At 33.8% G+C, this 20059-nt stretch overlaps 3 protein-coding genes across 5 annotated transcripts; all 3 read left to right on the forward strand.

The window, feature by feature from the left end:
* The first annotated feature begins 3059 nt into the window (after positions 1-3059).
* On the forward strand, positions 3060-8884 carry LOC140977051 (uncharacterized). Of its 2 annotated transcripts, XM_073441584.1 has the most exons (9): positions 3060-3813; positions 5542-5618; positions 6100-6268; positions 6815-6903; positions 7004-7168; positions 7259-7336; positions 7818-7921; positions 8025-8261; positions 8337-8884. In XM_073441584.1, the coding sequence occupies exons 1-8, from the start codon at positions 3207-3209 to the stop codon at positions 8254-8256; spliced, it is 1521 nt and encodes a 506-aa protein (XP_073297685.1). In that variant the 5' UTR covers positions 3060-3206; the 3' UTR covers positions 8257-8261; positions 8337-8884. The 2 variants fall into 2 exon arrangements, with proteins under 2 accessions (XP_073297685.1, XP_073297686.1); XM_073441585.1 differs by lacking the exon at positions 8025-8261.
* A 1417-nt stretch (positions 8885-10301) lies between these two features.
* LOC140977052 (autophagy-related protein 18d-like) lies at positions 10302-13878 on the forward strand. The gene is made up of 4 exons (XM_073441586.1): positions 10302-11081; positions 12251-12503; positions 13299-13422; positions 13628-13878. Exons 1-4 carry the CDS (start codon positions 10302-10304, stop codon positions 13725-13727), a joined length of 1257 nt encoding a protein of 418 aa, XP_073297687.1. The 3' UTR covers positions 13728-13878.
* Positions 13879-15855: 1977 nt separating this feature from the next.
* Positions 15856-19934, forward strand: LOC140977053 (uncharacterized). 2 transcript variants are annotated; one of them, XM_073441588.1, is made up of 8 exons: positions 15856-16224; positions 17490-17637; positions 17743-17893; positions 17974-18099; positions 18197-18277; positions 18441-18633; positions 18708-18972; positions 19329-19934. In XM_073441588.1, exons 1-8 carry the CDS (start codon positions 16027-16029, stop codon positions 19592-19594), a joined length of 1428 nt encoding a protein of 475 aa, XP_073297689.1. In that variant the 5' UTR covers positions 15856-16026; the 3' UTR covers positions 19595-19934. The 2 variants fall into 2 exon arrangements, with proteins under 2 accessions (XP_073297689.1, XP_073297690.1); XM_073441589.1 differs by lacking the exon at positions 18197-18277.
* The last annotated feature ends 125 nt before the right edge of the window (positions 19935-20059 follow it).

The following is a 20059-nucleotide window of genomic DNA, read 5'->3' on the forward strand; positions in this document are numbered from 1 at the left end:
TGGGTCATCTATGAAAAAAAATATTACTTTTTATGCTAAAAGTATTACTTTTTATTGTGAATATCGGTATGGTTGACCTGTCTCACAGATAAAGATTCATAAGATCGTCTCACAAGATACTCACTCATTCTTAAAAGCTTGTATAGGGTTTGAGAATTATTAAGACCAACGGGATGTCAAAATAGCAAGAAATATGAGAAAATAGAGGTGTGGGTCTCCAGCTTTTGACGCAAAAACAAATTTCTCTACATGTTTTTAGTGGAAAGGGGAAAAAAAAGATATTTTCTTAATTCATTTAAAATCACCATGTAATATGTACACAAAAAAATTAAAGCTATCAATTCGAGTTCGGTTCGTCGGGTTGATCCGACCCATCAAATGGATTATTGACATATTTCCAACTTATTTAAAGACGGACTTACACAAAGCAGCTCAAGTGGATTACGAGCCAAATGCCAATCCATGGCGGGCCGGGTTTGCCAGCATGTTGAGAAATAGTGTATTTGGCAAGCTCGATGGTCGTTCTCCAAAGTCCAAACGAATCTAATGTGGTGTGGGCTATTCTGTAATTATTATAGATGGGCATTTGTATTTATGGAAACAACGAAAAAAGTAATAATATATAATTTATGATATCAGAATTAAGGATGATAACGAGTCGTGTTTAGTTATGGTGCTGTATCTTTCGTTATCATCTTCATTTATTATATTTAATTTCATCTTCATCCTCATACACATCAGAGGATCGAATATTCATATCATAATCAAATATCTTATTATCATTTATAATTGCATATTTTTCAAATCTGAATTAATTAGAATAAGCTATAAATATTTATTTCCAATTTCAAAAGTTTTGGTCAAATTATATATTACTGATGCTATAAATTTACAAATTGACTAATTAAAGTCAACTGTTGATGACAAGATTGAAAGTCTAAACCCAATATTAAACACATGATAGTTGATTGATTTTTTCCCTGAAAACCATCTATCTCAAGAAAAAATGAATGATTTTATCAATACACAAATATATAACTCGTCGTAAATTTCAATCACGTTCATAGTCATCAATATAGGAACTGGGTTCAAGCTTTCCCTGTCCTTTTTCATCAATGGACTCTTGACGTATATGAAAGAGCGCGGTTCGTTCAAGTATTTGAGTATACAGTGTAACTTAAATTATTTTTGAAAATTACGTCTCATATAAAAAATACCATTTGAATATAAATATAAATCTAAGATAAGGTCCAAACTGTAAAAATACCAATACTTATAAATCATAAAATAAATATCTACACGAAATAAACTAAAACATGAAGAATAAAACATTAATAATCATTCTCGCCCTCCATTTTCCGCTCAATTGCGATTTGGGACCAAATTGGATTTATGATTGTACCATTTTTTAATTACCAGGTATTTATCCATAATTTTATATGTAAAATTAATAATTAAATCAAACCATAACTAATATTTTCAAAAATATCATACATAAGCAAACATATCACATATATAATTTAAATATATGCAGTTATAATCTATACATATCTATATAAAAACAGAGTTTTTGTGATATTTGGAAATTTTTTGTCAAAAAATTGCTAAAAAAATATTGGGTAGGTCTCTTGGTCACCAAGAGACCTACCCAATATTTTTTTAGCAATTTTTTGACAAAAAATTTCCAAATATCACAAAAACTCTGTTTTTCACGAATCTTTAATTGTAAGACGAATCAACACTACCGATATTCACAATAAAAAGTAATACTCTTAGCATAAAAAATAATACTTTTTCATTGATGTCTCAAATAAGAAATATGACTCACGAAATTGATCCGTGAGACCGTCTCACAAAAATTTTTGTGAAAAATATTTGTTGTAATTAATGTATTCACTTATCATATTAAATATTCGAAAACAAATAGAAAGTAAATGTGAAGGTTTTTAAATTTAATTTTTAAAATTCAAATTTGAATTTTATATCATTTGAAAATATAAACTACATTTAAGTGTCTACATGAGTTATATTATTTGATTTATTTCAGTTATAGTTTTGAGTTTTGTGTTACTTTTATTTATTCAGTCATCATTGACCTATATTATATTAAATATTTTTATATAATATTACATTTTTCAACTTTTAAAAAAGTGTCGTCGTGAATTTTGATATATTGATTATTCATAAATTATTATTATTATTATTATTATTATTGTCGTTGTTGTTGTGTATCTTAATTAGATTTCAATATAAATATTTTTTAAACACTTTAAAAAATAATTTAAATTTTAATCAAAATTTATTAATCTAACGAAAAATTTAATTTTTGAAAAATATTTATTTATTGTTTAAAAATTTAATAGACAAAAGAATATATGATTTTTTAGATAAATAGTTTCACTCATCCAAGATAAATAAGTTAATTTAACGAGTGGGTCTCATGTGAGACCGTCTTACGGATCTTAATCTGTGAGATGTGTCAACCCTACCCATATTCACAATAAAAAGTAATACTCTTAGCATAAAAAGTAATATTTTTTCATGGATGACCTAAATAAGAGATCCGTCTCACAAATACGACCCATGAGACCGTATCACACAAGTTTTTGCCTAATTTAACAATATAATATCGTTATCCTAATTTAAGTATTATTTAAGATGATATAAACAATTTTTATATAATATTTTTTATAATAATATTTAAAATATAAATATACTCATTATATTATATCAATAATTTTAATAAATTTTTAAACACAAATACTTTTTAAATTTTTAATAATTAACTACATAAAATAACTTGGTATATCACAAATACTAATTTAAATAATTTTAAACTATCGACTGAATTCATTCAAAAATTATTTTGAGAAGTACTTATGTTACATATTAAAGTTATAGAATTTAATTCATCAACATTTTTAAATAATTTACGAATTAAAATTATTATAAAATTTAATATAATAATATTTAATATAATAATATAATCGTATATTAATTAGTGTAGTATGTACGGTCGGGAAAACGTGTTCTATTTGTTAAAAAGATAATAATGGTAAACCTCACTGTTTAATCCTTGGCTCGTCTGACTTTTCTTCTGTGAAAATTTCTTAAGCATTTACGTAACTGATAAATTTCTCAATGGGACAACCCAAAATTTTCCAAGAAATTGTCAATTTTTGATTGATCTTCAAGAATTTTTCTATATGGAGACATCAAATTTTGATGCTTCGAGTTTGGATACTTCAACGTCGATTTCATCATCGAGTGTCAACGGAGGAAGCTCAAGAACTCCTCGATTCCGTTTTATCCGCCTCTTACAGTCTCCAATTTCATCGCTCCTGGAATATTCAGGGGTTTTAAGAGTCCGACCCGATGACCCTTACTCGGAGGCGCGTCCTCTTATGTCTGGCGAGGTCAATGACCTGAGTGTTGGAAATATTCAGGGCCCGAACAATTCTGGTTCGATTGATGGTGATGGTGATGTCGATGGTACTGTCAACAATAGTAATAGTCGCGGGGAAGTTTCGATTCGGATAATTGGTGAGCAAGATAGGGTTGGGGTTGTAAATAGTGGTGAAAATGGGGAGGAGTCGGGGGTGGGATTGAGTGCGGATGAGTCTATGGTTCCTCGCGAGGGGGTTAATGGGAATGGGGGTAATAGTAATGGTGATGATAACAACAATAATAACCAGAATAGGGAGGCATCAGCTTATCAGAGATATGACATACAGCAGGTGGCGAGGTGGGTTGAGCAGATTCTTCCCTTTTCTTTGCTTTTGTTGGTGGTTTTCATCCGGCAACACTTTCAAGGTAATCGTTGTATTGGGATTCGCTTGTATTTTAGTTTGTTTGTGCTGTTTGATGGATGATTTTATATGAATGAATTATAATTGGATTCATTGTGGTAAATTTTCAATTTTCCTTGTGTTTTAATGTTCTCAGATGAGCTGTATTCTTGAACTTTAGTGTTTTTTGTCTGGCTACTCATGTGTTTACTGTTGCCCGGAGATGCTAAAAGGATTGGAAGATTGGCTGAGCCTACTCGATAGGCATTTGATTCGAGTTCGAGCTCGAATTGGTATATATTTTTTCGAAATTTTTTGAGCACTCAAGAGCTTTTCGTTACTATTTTTTATTCATACTTTTAATACATATGAAGTACAAAACTAATAAATGTCATTTTCAAAGTCAAAATTTCTTGCAATAAAAAATTGATCCAATACTTTTTCATAATGTAGTGTAGTATTTGTATTCGAATTTGAATTGTGGCTAAAACTAGCTCAACGAGCGGCCCAAGCTTGACCTAAAATATCATGAGCCTGGGCACGAGCCTTTAAAATTTTGAAAGCTCTATCAGAGCTTGACTCATTTACACCACTTGCTCTGAACTTCAGGAGCTAGAAACTTTGTTGAGGAGACGAAGAGCTATATCGAGTCTTCTTGTGAATCTCAACATTCGACGGCAGAGCAATTTCTTATTGAACATATCTTTTTTGGAATGGCTTGTTTATCTTCTTTATCCTGGGGTGAAAGATATTTTGGGAAATGTTATAGAAAGATGTTAATTTTAAATGATTTTAAGCATTACCTTACAGTGAATTATGGTAAGCTTGTCTTGTCATAGGCTTTGGAAAGTTGTTCACAATTGTCTGGAAATTGTTTGCTGTTTGTTGCAACGTCAATTGCAAATGGTTTGTATTTGATGCAGGTATTAAGCTTATTTAGATCGATCAGTATTGCATCTTATCTTGTTTTCCCTGAATATTAGGGACCTGCAGATAGATGAGTAATATTAACCAAATATGACTTTCAACCTCGAGTATTGTGAAAGTGGATATATGTAACTGTAGGATGTGGAGCGAGCTACTGCCATCGACTCATATCTTCTGCTCATTTGAAAAAAATTCAGTTTATCCGTGCTGTGGATTTTTTACGCTCTAATTTACTGATGTGACATCTTCTTTGTGCTAGTCGGCCTTTTTGGTTTGCATTTTATTATATCTGTGGATTTGACGTCTCTCAACTAAAGATGTAATTCAAATGATAGCATACTTTTTATTTTGGGATGATGTGGGAAATCTGTTACATTAATTATATTTTTGAATCTTCAGTGATCGTGGTTAGAAAACACCAAATGTGAATTCCACTCCGTGAAAACTAATACTTTTATCCTGTTTTGGCAATTCTATGTGCTGCTGTTGTTATTTTGTGGTATTTGAAAACCTTTTTCTGTTCATCTGATTATTGCTGTCTTATCAATAGCGATTGGAAGTCAGGCATTATCTCCAACTTGACTGAAATTGAATGGGTTTTTAATACCGTCCCTTGTGATCATACTCTTTTCTTTATGGCTCCTAAAATACCCTTCTGGTACTCGACAGAACAATTATTTCTTTATGCAATGAGTCAAATGACACTGGTGATACCATTGATATTTCACAGCTGGTGTTATCTGTTCTCAAGTCTCTAAAACCTACATGTAAACCGCTTTAGACAATTTTTGTTCAATTCTTGACTTTTCAAAGTATGTTCAATCAGGATTTTTTGGTATTATCTGGATCACTGCTGTCTTGTACAAGTCCAATGACATTCTTCGGAAGCAAACCGCACTAAAGGTGTGATTTTTGTTTTCTGAGGAATTAATCCTTGTTATAAAAATTTAGACTATGTTTAGTTTTTCTTCAGAAACTATTTTCCAATCTTTGATAACCAAAACACTACTATCTTATTTTTAGTTCATTTTCTAAAAACCTATTTCAAAGCTAAAGCACAATCATTACCTATTATTGTATTATATTGTAGCACAATACGATATGTTTTTCAATTTTTAAGTTCTCCATAATACTAAAAAATCAATCACCTCATAAAGGCTTGCATGATTTGACCGCCGGAGTAAATTTTTTCCCTAAAAACATAACTAAACATTTATTTAATTCCCAAATACATTTTTCAAAAAACTCACTTTTTTTCTCAAATCAAATCTTGGGAAACGCTCAAAACAAAACAAAAAATACCCTAAGTTTTTAGTTCATTGCTCCAATTTAGAAGATGATTGGAATGCAAATCTGAAGAATTTACTGACGCTGGGTTTTGCAGAGAGAGAGGAAGATTTCTGTCCTTGCTGGTTATTCCCTTGTATTCTTGCTTCATGTTTTTGGAATCTACTGGTGGTATCGAATGGATGTTCTTTACTATTCATTACTTATGATTCCTCCAAAAGGCACCCCGCCTTTTTGGCATGCAATATTTATTATCCTGGTAAACGGTATGGTTTTTCACCTCATCCTTTTTCTTCTTGTTCTTTTTTCAACTAGGAAATGAATTTTGTTTTTCTTTTCCTGAAAAACTTTTTAGGAATTGAGTCCCTTAATGATCACTCTACTTACTGTGGACTTAAAAGAAGTTTTAGTTTGAATCGTCATCCTATAACGAATATAGCTTGTAAGATGCCACTTCCTGATAAATTATGGAGTATTGTAGCTACTAATGCTATGTGTTAGACTCACATTCCTTTTCATTCTATGGAGCCTGAAAAGCTTACCCTTGTCATCACACACACACACAGTATGCGTTCTCGCTTTTTTCTAATCACCAGATATCTGCTGTAGGCCTGTAATATGAGAATCTGGCAATGCGTGTGAATTTTCGCTTGTTTTTTTGTTACGACTTTTTTTAGTCATTTGTTCTCCTTATTCGTTAACCTTTTCTTTGGACGGGTATTTTTTTCCATTAATGTGGTTCGGTGGTTTTTTTTTTGAGTTCATTATGTTGGAAAATATGGCTTATGTTTGCTTTCTTTTGTTACTTCCAGATGCAATGGTGTGCCAGACAGCTATGGTCCTCAAGTTGGCTTTGTTAATGTATTATAAGGATGGTAGAGGCCACAATTTTCGTAGACAGGTAACAGTTTCCCTGAGTTGATGATACCCTTCTAATATACAATCTTTTAATGTATAATTGAATTGAACCGGAATCTAATGACAGTATATTGATCATTCAGGGTCAGCTGTTAACTCTGGTTGAGTACATGCTGCTTCTGTACCGTGCCCTGTTACCAACCCCTATATGGTATAGATTCTTTTTAAACAAAGAGTATGGGAGTCTTTTTTCATCACTGACTACAGGGCTGTATTTAACTTTCAAGCTTACATCTATTGTTGAGAAGGTATATCTTCCCATTATGTCTGGTCCTTTAATCTTGAAAACAAAAACCTTAAGAGGACATTGGCTCTATTTCTATCTTCTTGCTCTGCAGGTTCGGTCCTTTGTTACTGCTTTGAAGGCGTTAACTAGGAAGGACATTCATTATGGGTCTTATGCCACATCAGAGCAGGTGGATATTTCTGGTGGCCTAATATTTTTCATCCATTCTTTAACTTTCACTTATGAAAATCTAAAATATTATAGCTTTGAAATGGTTTTGTCTACTCCTAAATTTGCTAGGTAGCTTCAGTTTCTGGCTCTGTGTTTGTGCCAAACAACCATGATAAAACTTGTGCTTCTTTATCCACATTTTCAAATTAATTTCCTGAACAAATGAGCTCAATCTGCTCAACGTCTCATAAAGTACCTTTCCATATTTCTAATATTGATACGATGAACTGATAAAATTATAATTTATCAGATCTACTTGGCTTATTTTTCCTGAGTTGAGTGGACATGGCTAGAGGTTGATGAGTTGTTCCCCGAAGTTTTTTTGTTGTCGTTACTAACTTTACCATTACACCCAAGTTGTGCCACAGTATTAGCTTTGCATCGAATTTGGCATATAAAATCCGTTGCATACTAACAGAAAATTAAAATATTATTCTCAGGTTAATGCGACAGGAGATTTATGTGCTATATGCCAGGAGAAGATGCACACCCCAATTTTGTTACGATGCAAACATATATTCTGTGAAGACTGTGTTTCAGAATGGTAGTGTTTTCCCACCAGTGCTCGATTCATATTATTTTTTTTGGATATAAACAGTTTCACTCATATTTTCATTTTCATATGACTGTACTATGTTTTTACTTAGTTACCTGGCGATATGCATGTATGAGCCAATCAGTCGTGAATTATGGAATCATGCTTGTGTATCTGCTTTCAATCAAAATTTCCGCCAGACACAAGAATCATTCCTTAGTTGTGTTTGTCGTTTTGGAGTCCTCCCTTGCTATTTCCTCAAAAACTGCAAGAGAGGTTTTCCCGTTATGTTATATGTTAAAGCAAGAGACTTTTTGAGTGACCACCTTCGTGAAGGGAAATAATAAGGGTAGATTTGAATACCTCAATAATTAGTTAGAACTGACCTCCTCAGCATTTATCTCAGTGCTGTTTCTTCTTTCAGGTTCGAAAGAGAAAGGACTTGCCCTTTATGCAGGGCATTGGTTCGACCTGCTGATCTCCGTTCATACGGGGATGGATCAACTACTCTCCTCTTCCAGTTGTTTTAATCCCCTAACGTGATCCTGAAATCCACAATAACATTTTCGAAGCCCATCATGTCGAATTTAAGGTGTTCTGCAAAAACAAGATCTGTGAGGTCGATCTTTGACAATTTCTAAGAAAGCATATTTACTGAAAAATATCTCTATATGCTGTCTTTATACTTGTATCTCTGTCATTCGACGAACGGGTTTGATCCAAACTTGAGAACTATGATGGATCAAAGGACCATTGGAGTTCCACATCTGTGTATATTGTTTTTTTTTTCTTTTTATTCTATATCAACGGAATATACATATTTTTTGAAATGTCAAGTTTTACGTTGGTATTGTATTATTCCAGTGAACAAATTTGGATAGTAGTCCATTTGAATGTAATTTCTTTTCTGCTTGTTTTTTCTATTGTAAATATTTTGTTACGTGAGAGCAATGACATCAGTTGGTTTCATTTCTTTGATAAATTATAAATTGGAGTATTGTTCACGTTAGAATTCTGAATATTCATCTTTTGGCACAACAAGGTTTTCATAGTTCAATTTGGCTTTGGAAGTTGATGAATATAGAATTTACAAGTTATATAACCTTATTTATTTTTTTTCAGATTCTTGATGATGTACCAAGATCGTTTTATTCTGACCATTGTAGACCCCACAAAAATGTAGAGTTATATAAAATATAAAAATTCTTGTGAGACGGTCTCACGGATCAATTTCATAGGTCGAATTTCTTAATTGAGTCATCCATGAAAAAATATTATTTTTTATGTTAAGAGTTATTTTTTATTGTGAATATCGATAAATAAAAATTCGTGAGTCCGTCTAACAATAGACCTGTTATATAAAATCCTAGTCCTATCAAAGTTCCTTTTATTTTTTTTATTTAACCATTGTAGGCCCCACAAAAATGTAAAAAACAAAATCAGGTTCATTATCAACCATCAGATTTTCGTGTCCCACTCATTTTCTCACTTTAAATTTCCCATTCACTGCACGAATGTCGTTGCAAATATGCTAAGTCCAGCAACCGCTGGTGAAGCGCTGCAAATTTGCATGTTCTCAGTGCTGCGGTAATCGTATCGATGTCAGTATTTAGGGGTTTTGACTGAAAATGGAGAGCAATTTTCTTCTTGTTGTTTTTTTTAAATCATAAATGGCAATGCAGGTTTCGTAATATAATGGTGAAATCATGATGGAATACCGGCGTGTTACCATAATTTTACAGCGATTGAGTTTCGTAAGTCATCATCTGATTCATTTTCTGATTTTAATTATCGATCGTGATTGTTTAATTTTCGGTGACTTTGATCTCGAATAGTGTATCAGCTGATTGTATCTATCAATCTTTTTTTTTTTTTTTTTTTTATTTTACGGAAAAATGAAATGAATTCCTGGATATGAGATCTTGTTTGTGTTTTCTGGTTCTTTTATAGTCGTGTTTGTCTTAAATAATACAATCTTTGTATTTATAGCATGGGAAAAACAAGTGAATGTTCATGCTGCTTAAATAACATGCCAGGATTGAAGCCGTGGCCTTTTATTGAATTACAGAAGATTGATCTTCTACATTTTTTGAATGTTGCCTAGACTTATTTTATTTTTCCTTTTTTGACTAATTAAGAAATGAAAAATTTGTGAATTTTCACGCCTTACAATCCTGAAGTGAGAACCAATCAAGAAGTTTGCTTACATTTTCCATGTTGATTAAATAGAGTCCAAGTAATTGATTATTAATAACACACATTGCTGATTTGTCATTTATAAGTGGTGGATCACTTAACCGAACTCTTATAGTTGAAATTTCTTGTGTTTAATGTATATTTATTTCAACTAAGTTTTTATATTTATTCACTTCTTGCTGCTGTAGTGCTGATGACTGTTCACTCATCTACCATGACATCTTCTGTTTCAACATCTAGAGGGATATTTCCACCTGCAGGATATGGCGGTCATGATGCATCTATAAGCGTGGTTTCTGGCCCTCTTATCCAGTCTGATTCGGAGTTCCATGACAATGATGACACAGAGTTATATTCCGTGTCATGGAATCAGGATTATGGTTGCTTTGCCGCTGGCACGAGTCATGGCTTTCGTATATACAATTGTGATCCTTTCAAAGAAACCTTCAGGCGTGATCTAAAAAGTGGTGGATTTAAGATAGTTGAAATGTTGTTTCAATGCAATATTTTAGCTCTTGTTGGTAGTAAGGCCAATGCTCAATACCCTCCAAATAAAGTTATTTTATGGGATGATCATCAAAGCCTGTGCATCTGTGAATTTTCCTTCAGATCTGAGGTTCGTGCAGTTAAACTAAGACGGGATCGTGTTGTCATTGTTCTTGAGCACAAGATATATGTTTATAATTTTATGGATCTGAAACTTCTTCGTCAAATAGAGACCTTGGCAAATCCCCGGGGAATTTGCTGCCTGTCACATCACCTTAATACATCTGTGTTGGCTTGCCCAGGTCTGCGACGAGGACAGATTCGGATAGAACATTTTGGTCTGAATATGACAAAATTAATCGATGCTCATGATTCTAAGATTTCTTGTCTGACCTTGACCATGGATGGGCTACTTCTTGCCACTGCAAGCATGAGAGGCACTCTGATAAGAATTTTCAACACAATGGATGGAACTCGATTACAGGAGGTAATAGGTTTTTATGAATCTCTCGAGTATGTTAAGGCAGTAGATGCATGACACGATGTAATTAAAACATGTGCAATAAGTACCGACCCTTTGTGTTACACATTTCCATGATCAAACTAGGAATTGTTACTGAATTTTTGTGGAAAATGTGCAGAGTTTAGAGCTATGTAATTCTGTAACCGAGTTTCTCTTTATGGATTTTTCTTTCATGTCATGTCAGAATAATAGACATACTGTTGATCAAGCTCGGTGTTGTGTTATTTAGGCTTTGTGTTTTCCTTCTTGTTTTAATCCTTTCTAAGCGGTTTTCCCCTTGCTGCTACACACAGAAAAGTGGGAACAATTCCCTTCCCACTGCTACTCACAAACTTTCACAACTTTGTGGAAATGCGATCTCTTCTTTATGCTTTTACAAGTCTTTGTCAATATGCTAAACAAATATTGAAGTACGTTTGTTGTGAAAGTTCTAAGGTATTTCCATTAAGAAACTTCAGTTCAATTTATCTATCCACTATCAAGTGGGATGTTTTTATCATACGAACATTAAGGTTGCAAAAGGATGTGGTTTTGAGTTGTCAGTTTTGAAGGCATGACTGATGGTTTGATAGGCTGATTGTACTCCTCGTTCCTGTTATATAATTTAGACGAGTTGAATAGCGTATCTTAATTTAGAAATAAAACAAAAATAAACATTTTTTAAGTGTTTCGAAAAGGAAATGGAATAAACTGAGTCATAGACTGAAACATTTTAACTCACGCGAACGAATTCTGTGCAAGATAAATGCAAACATCTTAACTGAAATATACTCAATGACATGTTTCACACTTACAAGGTAGAAGCACTAATCATGCCAGTGTTTTTTGGTTTGAATGAAAATATGCTAAACAGAGAGAAGGAAAAATTCAAGATAGTATGATATAGAAGGGTTTCACTTTACATTTGACATTTGTCTGGTGCAATAATTTTGTGTAAGTAATCTGTGAGTGGGCCCAGGGGTTACCAATAATTTATATTCAAACACCATATTATCAAGGAGCATCCTTTCTTTTGTGAGATCAGGGATGGAGTCTATTCATTTTCTGGATACTGGTGCTCCGATTATGGGAATATTTTTTGTGCTATGTTTCATTTTTACAGGCTTCTTATTTCATTGTAATGATTGTTACAGGTACGCAGGGGGGTAGACAAAGCAGATGTATACAGTATTGCTTTATCCCCAAATGTACAATGGTTGGCCGTCTCGAGTGACAAAGGTACCGTTCACTTATTTAGTCTCAGGGTGCGGGTGGTGGGTGAGGACAGTTCAATTGATTCCGCTGCTGCTACGAGTTTGTTTAGTCAGAATTCTTCAAACTCCCTTGAACCCCTAATTTCTCCAAGTACTGGTGCTAATCCTGGCTCATCATTATCTTTCATGAAAGGTAATGCAATTGAATCCCATTCTTTTTCAATAAACTCTTTGATATGAGTGGCTAAGTCTTGACTGACTTGGTAGAGTGCCTTGATTGGTATGTTGAGATTGATTTGATTTTACAAAAAAAGTGGTTTTCCCACGCGTATCTAGTTACTCTAATGATTGCCCAAGTATTCCTTTCACACCACAGTGTGATTGCATGCATGGGATTGGAAGCTCATAACTGTAATATATTTTGGTGTATGCATGTGTGTTTTTCCCTCGTAACTGTGATAGAAATTTTCAATTTCGTTTATAGTTTAGCTCACTAGAAAGTTAATGAATGTGGATGCAAAACTTCAAATCTGTCTGTAAATCTACAAGAAAACATACCAAATTAAAACCTTAACATAATCATGAGAATCCTACTTAATTTAATTTAATTAAAATCAAACCAAAAATCTTCAAACTAGAATGCATATTTTCCTACAACTTTACTTTTAATAAATGTATTCTACGGGGGCACATAATACAATGGAGGCAACCCTACACATGGCTGGAGACAATCCTTGGTTAACGATTACATACTAAGGGCAAACCACACTTTTCAATGGAGGCAGCTGGTCCAACTGCCTTTATTGATGCTCTGCACCCCCAGTAGGATTGAATTTTCTGCCGTCAGCTTTCTACATATCCAGCTTAAGTTTTACCAACAAGCTTACCTGATTTCTTACAACACATTTCCATTTTGGTCAAAATTGTGATTCTTTGTCTGATTTTCGTGTATTTATCTATTGTACTGATTGCTTGTTAACTTCTCCAGGGGTTTTACCTAAATATTTCAGCTCTGAATGGTCATTTGCTCAGTTACACTTGCCAGAATGTACTCAATTCATTGCAGCTTTCAGTTCTCAGAACTCTGTCATTATCGTCGGCATGGATGGAAGGTAAGAGCACTGTTTATTCACTAATCGCTGCAATCCTATCAAGTTTCATAAATTTGTTATTCTGCAACCCATGTCCTGATTCTCCACTAGTAAAATATGTGAAAAATAATATAAGATAATTTAGCATGTTGAACACAAATTCTTGAACTCTCCTAATATGTTGGCCTCACGCGCTACTTCCTTTTCCTGTCGAGTCCACCATCAGTTTCCACAGGTGCAGCTTCGATCCGGCCAATGGAGGGTTGATGGTGCAGCAAGAATGTATCAAATTTCTCAAAACTGAAACCAGACCTCGATCGAGCTAACTTGCTGGAGCAAGCATTTATCTTCTAGTGTATATATTCACTCATCAATTTGGTCCCTATAAAATGTATATGGACCTTAAAGGTCTCTGACAAAAGGTAGTAGTTCATAAGTAACTTGCATGTATGTCTTTCTAATGGTACAAGTTTCCTTGTCAATGATGATATTGTTACCAAGAAATTATTGACATTTTTTTTAACGAAGCTGGTAGTTTAGCTGAATTCAAGCTACGTTGCGTCATGTGAGATTAGTAAATATGGAATCCATTCATTTCGTAAACAAAGTTTTGGACTGACATAATCTCTCAGCCTTTTTCCATATTGTGACTTTAAGATATGAAACATAATTCTTGGACAATGATTCGAGCAAATTAACAAACATAATCACTGGAATAAAAATGGCTAAAACTTGACAGTGTTTTGGAAAATATAGTCGATATTAGCCAAATCAATTTTTACAAAAGGTATGACAGGCGTTCTTGTATACATCATTGTCGTGGATTCTAGTGTATCGTCTCCAAATCCACATGCTCCGAAAAATAACCTGTGAAGGTATTGGAGTTAACAGAATTGGGTTTCGTTATCTGCAACACTGTAAAACTGTGCAGGATTCCATGGAAGTTACCTTTCTCTGTCTGAACAGATTGCAGCAATGTCACATACACCTATGCTAGTGAGCATTCTGCAACAGAAAACTGAACTTTAATGCGTTTTAAGCTCGTAATATAATTACTTACAACTTATATATAGACAATATCAGTTACAAATAATATCATTAACGCAAACCTTACATTCTTTGAACTATCATCCTGCCAATTTCCCTACCTTGTAAGCTGAGACGGAGCCAAGAATATAGCTCTACCCAGATTAGAATTTTAAACTCTATAACTTTTTAATATTTTAAACTGATCTACCTATACTAGTATCATATTAATCCAAAATTATACAAAATTTACATATAATTTTTTTAAAAAAAATTGGGCCACCCGAGCTAAAACCCGAGTGTCTTACCATGTGGCTCCGCCACGGCTTGTAAGATAGAGTGAATCTGTAAGAAAACTTAAAAAGTAATAAGAGATAAATTCGATACAATAAATTTCTTTGAAAAATATATTCCACTGGATTACTATACAAGAATATTAAAATTTCATATAAAGTTTGTCGTTTGTAAAAAAATACCAAATTGATTGATTTTTTAACTAAAAATTGACACAACTAACCAAATCAACCAAAATTTCATAAATTTGTTAAAATCCATTGAAATATAAGCCTAGAAACCTATATGAACCTAACCTTATTTGAGTTTTATAAGTTGACAATCGGTAATGTTCTAAGAAATTGTTTTGTTCGTACGATAGAATATTGAAAAATATATGATGTTGAGATAATAAATCAATGTATATAAATAACATAAATCTTTTATCTTTATATTTTTTAGAACTTGAAGATGAAACAAATATGTATAGTTGTATCAAACTGTGTCTAACTATACGTAATGTATTTCACAAAAGATTAGACTTATAAATATTTCATATAATGATTTATAATCTATATTTTATTTTATACATATTTCATAATCCATCGAGTTTAAAATAAATTATATCAAACTAAGCTTCTTATATAAAATATGAATTATAAAAAATGAAATAGTTAAGAAATATAGAAATTTGACCCTAAAAATATATTTATACAAATTCTATTTATTTGCAAACAGCTGTTATTTTGAAATTAAATAACTTTACAACGGTCTAATGAAAACCCAAGAAATAATTGAGAAAATGGAGACAAAAACGGAAAAAAAATAAAAAGCAACTTATTACACCGTCAGGTTTCGCAATCTGGATTTGAATTCCAGTCGGGCAACGAATTCTTCCAAATTCGACACGTTTCTTTCTCTCTTTGTCTCGACTCTCGTTCGCTCGGTATATAGGTTTTTCTCCGAGCAGGGCTGTTCTTCTCTTCCTCCTTTACCCTTTTTCAGAGACAAGATTGTTTGTTTGTAGAGGGAGAATTTCATAAAGTCTAGTATAGGGTTCGGGTTCAAACCTACACGTATGTGTGTGTGTGAAGAGGAGGAGGGAGTCTTTCGAAAACCAGGAGAAAGGGAGAATTTGAGTTTATTTCTGGTTTCTGTTNGTTTTTTTTTTTTTTTTTTTTGTATTTTCTGTTTTTTTTCTGGGTCTGGAGAATTAGGGTTTTTTAAATTTGAATTGATATGTGGGTTTGTGTTTGTGTCTTGTGCTTGTGAATAATTCCTTCTTGGTTTTGTGAAGAAGGGTTTGGATTTGATTGATAATCTAGGATGGATGGAAGGAGAATAACAGCGACTCCTAGGCCATGTCGTGGGAGACGAGTGGTGGCGAAGAAGCGGCCCCGCGGTGGGTTTGATGTGCTTGTTAACAGCGTGAGGAAGCTGCAGAGAAGGGAGATTTCCTCAAAACGTGATCGTGGTTTCAGTATGAGTGATGCTCAAGAGCGGTTCCGCCACATTCGCTTGCAGGTTCATTTGCTTAAGTTCGCCATATCTGATTTTTTTTTTTTTTGGTTGGTTGCTCCTTTTTCGTTTGGGTTTAAATTATTTCAGATTATATTTTTCTTATGGAAGATGTGAAATTTCTGATTTGTATTTGAAAGTTGCAGCATGGAAAATTTTGGTTTTCATGTAGGTTTATCTAGGTTTTTTGATAGAACTCGTCGGAAATGTATATCCTGATATGACTAATGAACTCAGATCTGTATGTTAAAGATAGATGGCTGGTATTTTTTTAATTTTTGGTATAGAGAATAAGATGCAGTTTGCTCACAAATAATTCCAAGAATTAGATGCAGCTTGCTCACAAATTATTCGGATTCACGATGCTGAGTCTTAAAACATTTTTTCTTCTAATTTTTAACCTTTAAAGCAAAATTCATTGATAAATTAGCTGTTTTCTGATGATCCATGGATATAGGGAGAGATCTGAGAGTCAGAGAGTGTTATTTATATTTTAGGGAGAAGTAAAGACAGTCTTGTGGACGCATTTGCCAACTGGCTTTTGGAATGTTCCTTGAATTTGCAAGGGTTTAAACATTTGCTGTGTTTTATGGAAAGTATTAGCTGGTAACAAATTTTATGGACCTCAGAATTTAAAAAAAATTTGACCTTTTTTTTATGTTTTTCATCTAGCTTGTGAGCCTGTCTTTCGTGCTTTGCCTAGATCCCACCATTTATTACTTTGTGGGATTCAGAACTAAACACCAAACAGGACAACAGTAACTTAAAGAAACAACTCCATAACCCTTAATGTCTTCGTGCTACCACTTCATCAAAAGCTCTGCACCCAGTTCATCTATATACATGCAGGAATGGTAGCGATACCTACTATAATCTCCCTGCCATTTCCGTTATGGGGCAAACTACCTTCCCAGTCACTTTTCCAACTAGTTCCACCAAAAGAATCTTCCAAAGCTTAATAGGTGCAACTTGGATAAAGATGATTTGATTTTGCTGTGGTCTTGAACAATTCTAGAGTTTTGATTTGGACACTGGCATCTCAAGGAGGCCAGAGGGGTATTGATGATGGAAAACTGAATGAGAGGTAGTCTCGAAAGAAGGCTGTGCTTCTTCCTAGTGATTGGACAATTATTGATTTCTTAATAATTTTGAAGAATGTATATCAATACTCTACCTTTGTAGTTCGGTATAATAGATCTGCTAGATTAAGTTAAGCAACTACCCGTTATATGCTTATTATGATGGCTTATCGAGTATATTATCTGTTTCAGGAAGAATATGATACTCATGATCCCAAGGGATACTGTTCCTCGATGTTGCCATTTCTGAAAAAGAGATCAAAAATTATTGAAATAGTTGCTGCTCGTGATATTGTGTTTGCTCTTGCCCAATCTGGTGTTTGTGCAGCATTTAGTCGAGGTATGGTGTTCTTTAATATAAATGACGATGATATGTACTTATATGGATTTTTTTCCTTTTATTTTCTTGAAATCAATGCTAATGAACATTTCTTGATGGATGCAGAGACCGACCAGAGGATATGCTTTCTCAATGTCAGTCCAGATGAAGTTATTCGAAGCTTATTCTACAACAAGAATAATGATTCTCTGATCACTGTTTCAGTCTACGCTTCTGATAATTTTAGTTCCCTAAAATGCAGAACCACAAGGATTGAGTATGGAATTCCTTTACTATTTACTGGTGATCTCTATTCATCCTTATGCTCTTTCTCATTTGGGTATGTGGCATCTTCAGATACATACGACGGGGTAAACCTGATGCTGGTTTTCCTCTATTCGAGTCTGAATCATTGAAGTGGCCCGGTTTTGTGGAATTTGATGATGTAAATGGAAAAGTTCTTACCTATTCTGCACAAGATAGGTAAGTAATCAACAATCTCTTTGTGGTAACCTTCTAAGGTGCCCCCTTAAATTTCAATAGTTAGTGCTGCTTTGCTAATTATGAGTTTTGTTTTCAGTATATACAAGGTATTTGACTTGAAAAACTATACAATGTTGTACTCAATTTCTGATGAAAATGTTCAAGAGATTAAGATCAGGTATCATTTTCACTGCACTAAAATGTCTGTCTATGCACATGGTCAAGAAGATCTTCTGGATTTAAAAGTGTTGTATATGTTTTTTCATTCTGATTGGATTTATGTCGGATTGTTGATGTATAATTTATTTTTTCTGAGACAAATACCTTACTTTGGAAAATAGCCCAGGAATCATGTTATTGATATTTACGAAAACTAGTGGTGGCGTTCCTTTGAAGATTCTATCAATAGAGGATGGAACTGTTCTCAAGTCTTTCAGTCATCTCCTTCATAGAAACAAGAAGGTGGATTTCATCGAACAGTTCAACGAGAAGCTCCTTGTCAAGCAAGAGAATGAGAACCTTCAGATTCTTGATGTAAGTTATTTAGGCATAATCTACAATGACGTTCTTAATTCTTATCTTCATAATCTGACGACTTCTTTCTTTAGGTCCGTAATTCCGAGTTAACAGAAGTTAGCAGCACTAAATTCATGACACCGTCTGCGTTTATATTTCTGTATGAGAACCAATTGTTCCTGACATTCAGAAATAGAACCGTGTCTGTTTGGAACTTCAGGGGAGAGCTTGTGACGTCGTTTGAGGATCACTTATTATCACATCCTGATTGCAATACCAATAATATATATATCACCAGCGATCAAGACCTCATCATTTCATATTGCAATTCGGATGAGCCATTAGCTGATGGAAATGGTATGCCACGGAGAAAATTATATTATTTTGAATTTAAAATCATCAAGTTAAACCGTTTCTACAATCACATTTGGAAGGAGGAACTGTTTTTTTAAAAGCCTTTTTTGATATTTAAAAAAAAAACGTCCTTTGAAATAATTGATTTTTTGTAGCCTTTTTTTTTTTGTTGAGAAATTCGATATTAAGCAACCAGAAAATGTGCCTTTCAGGGTGTTGCTTCAACTTTTCTTTGAAAATTTCAAAAAGTTCATTTTTATCATTTTTTATGAATTGAAAAATGTGAATCTGCCAGAGCCGAGCATATAATGTTTAGTTCTTGATGGCGACCTGATGTCTGTCTCACTCTTTCAATGCAGCGGGGTCGATCAATATCAGCAACATCTTGACCGGAAAGTGCCTTGCGAAAATAAAGGCTGGCGACAGTGTTCCTGCAGATGACTGCAACTGCAGTGCAAATTGCCGTGGAAGAAATTGCAACTCAAGAAAGCGTGTCCAAAATTCAAGACTCAGAAGTGCTGTTGCAGACGCACTTGAGGACATCACGGCTCTTTTCTACGATGAAGATCGTAACGAGATCTACACCGGAAATAGGCTTGGCCTGGTTCACGTGTGGTCTAACTAAAGGCAGCTAAGTTGACTGGTTACCACGCGACCGACCACTCACCACTCGTATGTTTCCATTTCTGGAAATGTATCATTTTACAATCCTACCTTGGTTTCTGGTCGTCTGCTGTTTTATGTACGAAGATTGTTGGCGTCTAGTTTGTTATACCCCCACAAAGGGGGAATAGTAGAGTTCGTACTATGCCTTGTTAGATCCATCGTTTCTGTTGCTTTGAATTTGTGGGGTGGTTTGCCCTGATTCAGATTTAATGTCATTTTTCTGTTGTAGATGTTTTTTCGTAACAAGGCTCTCAAGTGAGCTTGCTGGGTGTTATTGGTTGAATGCATGTGGGAAAGTAGCCTGGAATCTTGTGCAAATTGCTGCCTTTTCTTGTTTGCTGTTTCTTGCATGCATTGCGTGATAAGAATTGAAAGTTGCAGATGCTCCATTTGAGCTGATTTGTTAAATTAATAATTTCGATAA

Source organism: Primulina huaijiensis, chromosome 5 (assembly GCF_012295235.1).
Source record: "Primulina huaijiensis isolate GDHJ02 chromosome 5, ASM1229523v2, whole genome shotgun sequence".
In the NCBI taxonomy this organism is placed as follows: domain Eukaryota; kingdom Viridiplantae; phylum Streptophyta; class Magnoliopsida; order Lamiales; family Gesneriaceae; genus Primulina; species Primulina huaijiensis.

Coding starts and splice junctions, on each gene's coding strand:
- LOC140977051 (XM_073441584.1), top strand. CDS start 3,207: ATGGAGACATCAAATTTTGATGCTTCGAGTTTGGATACTTCAACGTCG. Junction 6,269..6,814: donor ATTTATTATCCTGGTAAACG/GTATGGTTTTTC, acceptor TGTTACTTCCAG/ATGCAATGGTGTGCCAGACA. Junction 7,169..7,258: donor TTACATCTATTGTTGAGAAG/GTATATCTTCCC, acceptor CTTGCTCTGCAG/GTTCGGTCCTTTGTTACTGC.
- LOC140977052 (XM_073441586.1), top strand. CDS start 10,302: ATGACTGTTCACTCATCTACCATGACATCTTCTGTTTCAACATCTAGA. Junction 11,082..12,250: donor ATGGAACTCGATTACAGGAG/GTAATAGGTTTT, acceptor TGATTGTTACAG/GTACGCAGGGGGGTAGACAA. Junction 13,423..13,627: donor ATCGTCGGCATGGATGGAAG/GTAAGAGCACTG, acceptor GTCCACCATCAG/TTTCCACAGGTGCAGCTTCG.
- LOC140977053 (XM_073441588.1), top strand. CDS start 16,027: ATGGATGGAAGGAGAATAACAGCGACTCCTAGGCCATGTCGTGGGAGA. Junction 17,894..17,973: donor TGCAGAACCACAAGGATTGA/GTATGGAATTCC, acceptor TGGCATCTTCAG/ATACATACGACGGGGTAAAC. Junction 18,278..18,440: donor GTTCAAGAGATTAAGATCAG/GTATCATTTTCA, acceptor TTTGGAAAATAG/CCCAGGAATCATGTTATTGA.